Raw genomic sequence first — 12508 nt, 5'->3', positions numbered from 1 at the left:
AAAAATAAAATATGAATCTCATATACTTTTATGTGTGTGTGTGAGATAAAATTATCTCCAACAATATGAGAATCGCTAATCCCATAAAAGATTCACATCAAATTAAACCTAATACAACCTAAAAAAAGGAAAAATAGACAACCTAATAAATGTTGACGTGGGGTGCTCATGTGAAGAGAAGAAAAAGAAAAAGAAAATCTGGATCTCACATACTTTTATGTGTATGTATGAGATAAAATTATCTTCAATAATATGAGAAACAGTAATCCCATAAAAGATTCACATCAAATTAAACCTAATAAAACTTATAAAAAGGAAAAATAGATAACCTAATAAATGTTATGACAAAACCAAACAAAACTAATGAATTTATATTATAAGTACCTATGTTGCACAGACACTCACACGGGACATGACACGACACTCTCACATATTAAATTTTAAAAATGTTAAATTTTGACATATTATATTATGATATATTTTGATATTAAATAATATTTTTAATTTATGTAGCGTATATTATATTTAATATTCACTAATTTAACAAAAGAATAAAGCTAAACTTATAATACCCATCAATTTTGTAAAGAAAGATGAGATATTACAAATATTTATCTTAAACTCAATAAAATGATAATTGTAGTCCAACAAAATTAATAGTCGGAACTAAAAATGCAACATAACGTGAATTTTGAACTTTTTTTCTAATCTCTACAATACGTGTTAGAGTGTCAATAAATGTCGAAATATTAAAAAATGTCAAAAAGTGCAAGACACAGCGCATTATAATTTTTAAAGTATCCAGTGCATCGTATAAATTATTACATCCTCGAAAGCTACAACACCCATTCTTATGTGGTTATTTAGTATGATAAAGCCATAACTATGAACATCAAGTAGGAAATAAAAGATTCATTAATTTGTCGAGTAGAAGACAGCTTGCATAAGTGCTTTAGGAAAGTATATCACGGGAATCAAGGAAAAGAGAGAGCAAAGCAAGCCTCTTTGGTAAATAATATATTTTTTTTATTCGAAAATCATGATTACAAATGATATGATGAGAAAATAATATAGGGTTTATCTAATTTCATATTATATAAAAAAAAATCTCTCATATTATAGACAAATATATGGTGGGCTCACTATTTACAAAAAAAATAAAAAAAAATTTCATGATTTTCGATAGATCTATAGGAAATAAAATTACTCTTATGTTACATAAGAGTAATTTTTTCCAATAATATAATAGGTAATATAACCAAAAAGTTTTTTACAAGACCAAAATTTTACAAGAAATATTGGGTGAAATTTACTAAATCTATATTTGGTTGATTATAAAATATTACTGAAAATTTGATCTTATTACATATATACACACCGTTGCTTTGGTTTCTTTTTCAACTAGATAAGAATTACAGATAGTTACTTTTGTCACTTTTTTTACAACCCCTTTTTCTATTTTTCCGTCAATCAAACAGAGGGTGGTATTGTTAACAATAATTTTTTTTACAAATTATACATAAAACTGATTACCGAACATCTAACTTTCTTAGATAAATTTTTTTAAAAATTATACCAAACATGATATTCCTACAAATCCATTCTTATTTTCGTAGGTATCCAAAAACGAACTCGTACCAAACACCCAACCTGCGATGTCAGCATTAAGGGGGCGTTTCTTTCGGGAGATTCATCAAGTTATCTGGGGAAGTGATTCCTGCATTTTCAAAACTCCACGTTTGGTTCGCTGGATTCTAAAATATATCCATCTTTCGTTGTTACCCATCTTTCGACAATTGCATGTAATTTTGGTGAAAACGCATGGTTGAGGAATGCTTCTTCGAGGGTAGTATTCTGGCTGAAATCCGGAGAAGTAAAAAAGGATATAATTCGGTTACGAATTTACCCCTCACAAGATGCCATGACAGGATCTCGAAGACGAGATTGAAAGATGGATTAAGGCTTCCAACATCTCTCTCAAGATACTGTTCCCCAGCGAGCGGCGACTCTGCGACCGCGTATTCTTCGGGTTCTCTTCTGCTGCTGACTTCTCTTTCATGGAGGTTTGCAGGGGATCGACAATTCAGTTGCTGAATTTTGCCGATACCGTCGCGATTGGGAGCCATTCGCCGGAGCAATTGTTCAAAATCCTTGATGTGTTCGAGACATTGCGTGACTTAATTCCTGAGTTTGAGTCTCTGTTTTGTGATCAGTACAGTGTGTCGTTCAGGAACGAAGCAATCACAATTTGGAAGAGGTTGGGGGAAGCAATCAGAGGAATTTTCATGGACTTGGAGAATCTGATTCGCCGTGATCCGGCAAAGTCGGCGGTTCCCGGTGGTGGACTTCATCCAATTACTCGCTACGTGATGAACTACCTTCGTGCCGCTTGCCGGTCACGGCAGGCCCTGGAGCAAGTGTTTGAAGACTATGGGTTTCCGTTGAGAGAATACCCCAAGCTTGATGAAGTTCCGTCCTCTTCTTCTCTGTCAGTGCAAATGGATTGGATAATGGAGCTTATGGAGAGCAATTTGGAAGCAAAATCCAGAATCTACAAAGACCCTGCTTTGTGCTATGTTTTCTTCATGAATAACGACAGGTACATAGTTCAGAAGACCAAAGATGGTGAATTGGGAACACTTTTGGGTGATGATTGGATCCGAAAACACACTGCAAAAGTTCGGCAATAAGTTTGTAAAATAAAAGGTTATTTCTAAAAGGGTTATTTTGTAATTTTATTAAATTTATCCATCAATATTTTATCTTCAACCAAACACACATTCAGGAATTTCACATAATTTTCCTGGTAAAATTTTACTTAACCAAACAACTTTTTTTACATTTTCTTACCAAACTCACTTTCCAACCATTTCCCTATCAATTACATTTCCCTACTATTCAAAAAATTTCTCCTTAACCAAACGCCCCCTAACTATTTTCAAATCTAAAGCTAGACAAAGGAGATTAAGAGGTTGTTTGTTTCACCTTTTAGAAAAAGTAACTTTTATCACTTCTTTATTTTAAAAGTACTTTTTATAAAAGTTAAAGTTATTTATATTTTTATAAAAATGTTTACTTTTTGAAAAAAATATTTGAGTTTTGACTTCTGCTTTTCTGAGAAGTTAAAATTTTTAGCTTCTGAAAAAAGTAAGTTTTTGGCTTTTTTTGTGACTTCTCCTTTTTTAAAAAGTAGATATTCAAACGAACTAAAAACGAAAAAGTGCTTTTTTTCTTGAAAAAAATAGCTTTTGAAGAAAAAAAAGCTCATCCAAACGGGTCCTAATTATGATTACCAAAAGGAGATTAATTATGATTACCAAAAGGAGATTAATTATAATAATTTGATAAATTTTTGCAATTTATATATGAATTACTTTTTAGGGTAGTCATTGAACAAGGTTTGTTTCCTTTCAATAACACTTTGAAATTTAAGGTCTTTAATTTTGCGAGTCTTTAATTTTATGAGAAAAGGAAGGCAAAATGTTCTCCAAGAAACAATTGGTCATGGCACATGCCAGACGGTAGATATCTAAGATTGCTTATTCATAACCATTTAATGTACTAATGATTTCATCAGCATTTGCCAGACATGTATAGCCCATGTTTATTTATATTGTTGGTTTACGAAGGACTAAATTTACAATTGTCCAACATTATGTCAATCTCGACTCAAAGTGTCAAGGATGTTTGGTAGATGAGAAATTTTTGTGTTCTTAAAAATTATGATTCTTACGAATATGTTGGGAAAATGAATTTTTCAAAAATATTACCAAAAAATGGTTTGATAGGCAAGAATATTTTCATGAATGTTTGTTCAAATTTCCTGATTATATGTTTGGTTATCATGTCAATAATTCCTGGAAATATGGGATGATTTTGTCAAACTAACCTTTGATGAATTTTTGAAGAAAAAATTTCTGATATGCCATAAAAGGGTCAAAACACAGCATTGGAGATTAAACCCAAATTTCCCAGTTCTTAAACCAGTTTCATTCTCAAACTAGAACAACCCCAAATTATTCTCACAGTTAGTGCTTTAACAAGAGAGGGTAGTCATGAAAATATTAAAGCAGAGTTATTTATGTCCTATAAATTATGTAAAAAAAATTCATCAGGTGAGAATCTAAGAATATATTACCCACCTGGTGGTATTATTTTATAAGATTCTTATTCACAATTTTAATTCTTAGGAACCTCATTTTTTCAAGAAAATTTTAAGAATTCTTATACTAAATTTGGGTAATTAGGATTCTCAATATAAATTTTCTAAAAATCTAAAATTTATCTCTTTATCAAACAGTCCGTGGTGGTATTTTAAGTATTTACTCCATTTGAAACAAAAGCTTTTGCTGGAAGACTTTATTTAGGCTGTCAGCAGCCCACTATTGAAATTGTGGCCCTGCCTTCTACTTATTGTGGGCCTCGGGCCTTATTTACAGGCCTTCAATAATTTATGTGCTTTACTCTTTTTAAATTCTCAAGTTAAATAAGCTGAATGGGTTTCGGAGTTCACCATGTCTGGGCCATAGAGTGACTAGCTAGCCTTGTTATTTTCTTGCCACTGGGCTAACTGAAGGATTTCATGCTGTGTCTGGATTCCAGAGTGCATTCATAGAAAGTGAACTATATTAGTAAACTCCTACTACATTTCAGTATTTCTTAAAAAAACACAATTTCCCCCTTTTTTTTCAATTTGAAGAAATTAAATTGATAGGTAAATTATTTCGAAACCCCATTTCTACGGAAATTTCTATTTCAAAGTCAGTAACGAGAGTTCAGTTTTGTGTTCCAAACAATTTATTTATTTTCTATATAATTAATGCCATATGAATCTTTTTCTTTTTTTTTTTGATAAAAGACCTACTTTCGACCAGTGGCGGACTCAAAAAAAAAATTATGCCCGCACATTTAGTGGCCGAGGTTTGGGGCAACATCTCCGAAATTTTTTTTTGTAAAAAAAGTTTAGATCAACGCTTGAACCCGCTCATAATCTAGTTTCTTCCATAACAAGCTGCAAGCAATATTTTGACCAATTATTTCTCCCCCTAAATCTTACCAATCCTCCAAAACAAATATGAGAATATACTCCAGTACATCCATACATCATCATTCTATTTTATAGTGGTGAATAAAGAAGTCAACACCACCTGTACAGAAGGCAAACAAAATCACAGTCTTTAGATATTAACTTATTTGAGAATGTCAGACCTGCAATCAATCATCTCTTTTTATAAAAATGAAAAAGGAAACAAAGGATAATTGAGCATGAGAATGGGTACGTGACAGGGGGGAAGAATAAGTTTTCTCTCTAATCAATTTGCGTACGTTAACTAATATAAGAATAAATATAATTTTTGGTCCGTAACAAAATATTTGATCCCCACTTTAGTCCATTATAAAAAAAAATTAGTCACTTGGTTCCTATGAAATTCAAAGTGGATCCATTTTGATCTTTTTTAGGGACTAAGTAGGCCTTTTTTGAATTTGTGAGGAATCACGATTTTAACTAAATTGATCCACTTTAAATTTTTTAGGGACCTCGAGACTAATTTTTTTTGTAAGGGACTAAAATGGAGACCATGTTTTTTGTTAGAGACTTAAAAATGTATTTACTCCTAATATATATTGAATCAAGAGACAAATAAGAATTTTCAACCAAAAAAAATTGAATTTTTTTTTTTTATATCCGCACTTGTGAGCATTTGCCGCAAGTGGGTCCACCACTTCCGACAATTGAGATCCCAAATGATAGGGCCCGACTTTGCATTGTAACGTAATCTGCTTCCCATTTGAACCCACATTCTTTGATAATTAAAATAATTTAATGTTAATTAATTTTATAAAGTTAGAAGATATTAATAAATAAATATAAGAAATTATTTATTTCATTTAACACAAAATAAAACTATTTTCCTACATCCACATATAAAGGAGAGAGAAGAGAAAATAGACCAGAGAAAAAATATATAAATGGATCCCTTCACTTAATATATGAGTATAGAAAATTATTTTATCTCATTTTAAATAAAAAACAATTTCCCATAAATATAATTTAAATTATATTTATTGACGATTTAAAAAACTATTATGATTCAAAAGTTTAAGTTAATAGGTGAGCTTATATTATATTAATAATTTATTTTTCTCTAACATATCACTTTACATAATATTTAATGATTTTTATTAATAAAATAAAAGTTGTGAAGATCAAACTCATGATTATTTAATTATATTAATTCTGATATCATATAAAAATATTGGGGAATGTGTGTATAATTTTGAAAGACATGAAGTTTTGTCATTTTAAGTGAGGAAAAGAGATAAATCATGAAAGAGAGAATGAGTGGAAAATTTTTTAAAGATGTGGGTTCCACCTCTTTGTAAGAGTGAAAGGATATAAGGTGTGTCATCTAAAATGACATATCTTTTTCCAAAAAAATTATTTTAGTAGAAAAATTTAACATGATGAATGAAATGAATTTTAAAGAATGATAATGTAGACGAAAATCCTTAAAAAATATGTTCAATTTTTGCATAGAAATAGAAACAATAAAAAGATTACTTTTACTTTTTTTTAACCTCAAAAATAGGATTCCGTGCATAAAGTGAAGGCCTCGGATGCTTTATCTCAGTTTTGGCCGTTTCTGACCGTACGATCAAAAGACCCACTTCTATGTAGTCGACAGCCTCTGATGAGAGACAAAGACCGGTCTAGTTCCTTTTGGCAACTCTCAACACCCATCACAAGCACCTCGCCACGTGTCTCCTTTTCCTCGAGATCATATAATAACACGTGGACGGCGATGAGCGAAGAGTTAAACTCAGCATATATAACGAAAACAGTAACGTTATTTAATATAAAATTTTGGAAAAAATAATTCTGCTGTAATATAATATAAAATTATCTCATATAATTTCAAAATATTATTATTATTTTTTCAAAAAAAAATTATTTTGAAAATTTGTCAAAAAGTGTAGGATGTTTTACTAATTTTGTTTTTTTTATCATGTAATTTTATTAAAATGTCATGCATTATTTTTTTCAAATCCCTATAATAACGTTATTTTGTGATTGAATAAAATAATTTTGTAAAACTTTTTACATCAAAATTTTCCCCAATGTTTATAACCAATTATATAACCCAAGAGAAAAACTAGTTAAACGATAACTGTTAAAATATGTATTTTCTTTTCTTTTCTTAAATTATTTTATGAAAAAAATTCTAATTTTTCAGTTGGATTGATCCGAAATTATCCAATTATTGGAAGTTGGCGTTTCCATCTGTGACAGAAATGCGTTATGAGAGAGAGATGAGAATTTCCAATCAACTGTACAATCGTAAGTAGTAACAATAAAAGATAGGTGGGTGTACGAGAGGAATTTGGGTGCTCTAGGACCACTACTTACGAGAGGAATTTGAATGCTCATAGACCATCACCTACTCGGTGCTCCTTTCACATAAATGAAAAGGGAAAAAAATATATAAATAAAATTGGGAAAAAAAATTCTCCTTAGGGGTGTTTGGTTTAAGTTTTTGGAGAGGATTATCGGTAATCCTTCTTTGGTAAATGTAATTACCATGTTTGGTAGAAGGAATAAATTACGATTCCCGGATATCCAAGGATTACCGGTAATTTAATTTATAAAGAAAAGTCACTATTCATATTACCAAAAATAATATGGTAATTCGAAATACCAATCAGAATACCAAGTAAATGGAAAGTACAACAATAAATTTTGAGAGAAAAATACCCCAATACACATAAAAATCTAGACACAATCTATCAATTACAAAAGTAAAAATAGTTTGGGGTTATTTTTGTAAAATAACCTCATATTCCAAGTCATATTTCGTTCTAAACCAAATATGGAATCAATAATTTTTACCCAATATTTCCGGTAATATTTTGGCGAACCAAACACATCTTTCGTAAGATTCCAAGTAAACTCAATTTCTACTGAATTCCCATTAATCATGATTCCCGGTCACCAAAAAATTTTTCTTGTACCAAACACACCCTAAGAGAGAGACTACCAAATTTTTCATTAATTTTGAGCTACTTTAGATTTTTTTTGAGTGTACAACTAAAGGATGGAGAAAATTTTCTTGATTGAGGGAAATTTGTGCTCCTAATGTGCGTAAATATTCTCCGATATTAATATTGTAGTAGTATTTTTACATGACAATTGGTGTGAGTATTGAGCAGGGGTATAAATGAATTAGGCCGGTCTATAGGAACTTATGACATAACCTATACTAGGTCAGACTTGACCTATTACAAATAGTAAAATAGAATAAGTCTAGGCTTTTAAAAAAATCTATTTAGAAAATAGGTCATAGACTTTTTTGTACATGTCGGGCCTATAAGCCTTCAGGTCGGCTTATATCATATTATTTATTTTAAATAAAATAGATAAGATTATTATTTTAATAATTTTGAATAATAAAGTAATATTATTTTAATTTTTCTTTAATCGTTGAATGTTTAATAGACATAAACAGGTTAATAGGTCTAGACCAAGGCTTTTATTTTTTAAATATAGATCAGGCCAAATTTTTAATTTGGGGCCTATACAGACTAACAAGCTAGGCCAGACCCAGTGTTTTTTTACACAGGTCTGATTTATTTAAATCAAAGCCTAACCTAACATAACCTATTTACATCCCTAAATGAAATAACACATAAATTCAAAATGTTAAAATATTGAGTTAAAATATGATGTTAAATCTTCATTCCGTCCATATCAAAGTCTAACCTAACATAACCTATTTACATCCCTAAATAAAATAACACATAAATTCAAAATGTTAAAATATTGAGTTAAAATATGATGTTAAATCTTCGTTCCATCCATAAACATAATCAACCACTTTCCTATCCCCGCACCCTTTTCTTCTTTCTTGGAGAAGCCCTCTAATTCGAAACCTTGTCGGAACACATTATTTAACTTTTGGGTTTGATATTTGTCCTTTTAAAAGATATAAATTATATCATTTTAGAAAAAGAATAGATAGAAGAAATGAAAATTATGGGAGAGAAAATGGATGATTTTTTTTTATAATTTAAATTTTTAAAAAATACTATTTTATATCTATCTCTCTTAAAATGACATAACTTTATATCTTTTAAAATGACAAACATTTTTCTCTTAACTTTTTGCGCACAAGAATTTTTCATCTTAGTCCTATGATTGATTTTTAATTTTCAGAAGAAAAATAACATTTTTCAAAATTTGTCAATAATGAATGTTTTATATATTATTAAATGTGTTATGTATTAATCACTTAGGGAGGTTATAGTTACTATCTCTTTTTCTTACTACCTCTTACTACTAAATTTTAACCGTTGATTTCTGTCAGTCTAACAATTATAATTTATTGAGTCATATTTATTAATTAATTATTAATTTTCAATAAATTATAACTATTAGATTGACAAAAATCAACGGTTAAAATTTGATAGTAAGAAAAAAAAGTAATAGGTATAACCTCTTCCTAATTATTATATTTAAAAAAAAGAACAAAACCTTTTTTTTTATAACCGAGAAGTATTCTATTCAACCTTGTCCTCCCAAAGTCATCCCTTGTTTTAGCAAGTGCATTATCATTCGAAGAGAAAAATATGTCCTCTAGGTCCTAATTTTTTTTTTCAAAAATTTACTTGCAGCAGCAGAGTTTAAACCTGATGCAAACAAACCCTTAAAAATTCGGTTATCAATTGAGTTGAGAATTGTGACTAGTGAATAAAAAATTTCTGTTATTATATAAGCATATAACAATTTCATACATACTACGTATGTATTGGTACGACGAGGAGGAAGATAGTAAAACGTTGGAGAGAGTGCAGGAAGATGATTGATTGAGGTTGATATTGAGATGACAAGAGTACGATGAAAGGCTGAGACAGACACAGAGGCAGCACCCGCGTAAAAGTCGAGGGTTTTCTGCCCTGCCTTCTGCTATACTGCGATGCAAAACTTCTTTTTTCAAACTCATTTAGTCATTTTACCGTGGCATCCTTTTCATGGTTACTATTCACTTTTCTGCCTCCTACTCTCTTCTAACACTGCAAGACCTGGAGCGTGCATTACACACGCGTTTGGATTGGCTGGGTTAGAGCATCAATACATGGAGTGGCCAATGGGCCCCTGCTAGCAAGGATGGAGTTTTTGTGGCACCAGTGGTGGGCCTGGGTTTGGGTTTGGGAACATAAATCTAATTCGTGGGACAAGAAGCAGGGGCGGTGGAAGGTGATGGGGGTAAACAGATTCTTGTTTGGGTAAGAAAATGAAGGAGTCTACAATACCTATATTAGTGAGGGTGGTCACTGGTGACATATAACTTATTCGTATGTGGGGAGGGAATTGAAGAGAAAGGGGCTTGTATTGTACTATCATTCAGCCTTGCATTGATTGTATTGGTGGGCCAATTGGGGAAGAATAGGGTGTTTGTATTTGGAATATATACGTGACTTTGGTTAAGGTGAGACTCAAAAGTGCTATTATGATTCTGTGTGATTTGGCATTCACATGAGGTTTGGTGTGATCACCACATGTTGGGATGGTAACTTTTAGACTCAAAAGTGTTACATAGTATGGTAGTAGTGCAAAGATATTTGCATTTAATAACTCTCGATCAGGATCGATCCTATAAGGGATAACTTTCAATTGAAGCGGCTTTAATTGATAGGTTGTTTACTCTTTCTTTTCTGTGTTTTTATATCTTTCACATACATTTCAGTAATTTTTGTGTATTTTGAACCGTATATTTGATTAGAACCAAGCACTTGGATTATTAAAATGTAAATGTAACTCCAATAATTAATTTTGTATTAAATTTAAATTCAGCCTTTGAGTAAGGAAGATGAGCATTTATGATTAAACTAACCAATCGTTATTAGGGAACTGCTTTTCTTCTAATTAAGTGAAGGAATTTTGATTTTAAATGGAATTGATGGTTTGATGTTGATGCTTTGATTGAATCTTCATTTATGCTCAAAAACCAATTTTCTCTTTCTTTTAAAAATCAGTAATGTCCATTGTCCATTCTTAAAAGGTTTACCTATTTTTGGGAGTTCATTATATTTTGAAGAGAAATCATTATCTCCATCTACATGAGATAAGAACTTTTTCCTATACAAATTCGTTTTCCGTGCCAATTAATTTTTCTTTTTTTTTTTAATTTAAAATGTGGGACCCACATTTAACTTATCTCTACTTTTTTTCTCTCCTACTATCCTACAACATAAGAAAATATGCACCCTATTTTGAATCGACACATAGAAAAACACGCTACGAAAGAGCATATAACATAACCGACAATATAATCATGCGTGCATACTAATAAATGGCTAGGAAACCAAATATTTGCTACTCTCACAGGGCGTTTGGTTGAGAAATCTTTTTTGGAATAGTAGGAAAATGTAATAGATAGAGAAATGATTGGAAAGATAGATAAAGTGAGATAAGTAGAAAAATGTAAAAAAAAGTTGTTTGGTAGGAAAAAACTTTACTGAGAAAATTATGTAACTTTATGAAATCAACAGTGCATTAAAAGCGATAACCGGTTTTCCGAAAAATCTCAGCTTCAAATTGGGTTTCTAAACAATGCGGATATCTATGTTTCTCATAAATCTATACAAATTGAATAGATGAGTTTTTGGTGAAAATACGTTGAAACAAACATGGTGTTTCTAAAAATCATACTTCAGAAACATAGATATCCGGTGAAAAGTTCCCGACCAAACACCACCTTACACAAGATTGATACTTAACTTCCTACTTCGTTTCTTCTTGGGGGCAATATTGAATCATTAATTGGCAATTTGTTGTTCTTATATTAGTGGAAGTTACGTCACTACGACAGAGTCTACAAAAGCTATCCTGCCTTGATCGTTGATTATGTGAGCTTACGATTAAATTATATAACTTTGATTAACCTTTTTTTTTTAAGCTAAATGTCATAAAAGAGATTCGAGAACTTTATTTTACTGTTGGCTAGTTTCCTATCAACAAATATAAAGGGCTTACTCTTTTGGGTCTTTAGATTTTGCAGATATCAGGGAAAGATTAGCGTTAGTTAGAGAAATAATTATTCCAAAAACGGGCCATTAATATTGTGGACTTTATTAATTGTTCTATACTAACTTGACAGCCAATGCTATATGCTGGCTGTTATAGATTCATTAAGGGGTCATTCTCATACCTTCGATAATTTTTTATGCACCTAAATTACTATTTATTTGGTGGTCCTTTCTCACAAATAGGAGGACAAAAAGGAAAAAGGAGAAAAAAACCTGGAAAAAATTGAAAAAAAAATTATCTTTGTAATAGGAAATACCCAATCATTCAATGGTTATGGACCTTTATCGCAGTATAGTGCATTCCCTCACTCATAGGTATTGGGCAAATAATTATGGCTATTCTCTTTTATTATTAGAAAATATTTTTTCACCTATGTATATCTCTTTTCTCTCGTTAAAGCGGCATGCGGCATCTGACATCTAT

General features: G+C 30.8%; 1 protein-coding gene across 1 annotated transcript; it reads left to right on the top strand.

Moving 5' to 3' along the window:
• The first annotated feature begins 1655 nt into the window (after nucleotides 1-1655).
• Nucleotides 1656-2690, top strand: LOC133285451 (exocyst complex component EXO70B1-like). The gene is made up of 2 exons (XM_061482685.1): nucleotides 1656-1742; nucleotides 1929-2690. Exons 1-2 carry the CDS (start codon nucleotides 1656-1658, stop codon nucleotides 2688-2690), a joined length of 849 nt encoding a protein of 282 aa, XP_061338669.1.
• The last annotated feature ends 9818 nt before the right edge of the window (nucleotides 2691-12508 follow it).

The sequence above is a fragment of the Gastrolobium bilobum genome, unplaced genomic scaffold (genome assembly GCF_033153095.1).
Source record: "Gastrolobium bilobum isolate Gb01-03AN ecotype WA unplaced genomic scaffold, APGP_CSIRO_Gbil_v1 utg62955, whole genome shotgun sequence".
NCBI lineage: Eukaryota > Viridiplantae > Streptophyta > Magnoliopsida > Fabales > Fabaceae > Gastrolobium > Gastrolobium bilobum.
This window is presented reverse-complemented; position numbering and strand designations above follow the sequence as displayed.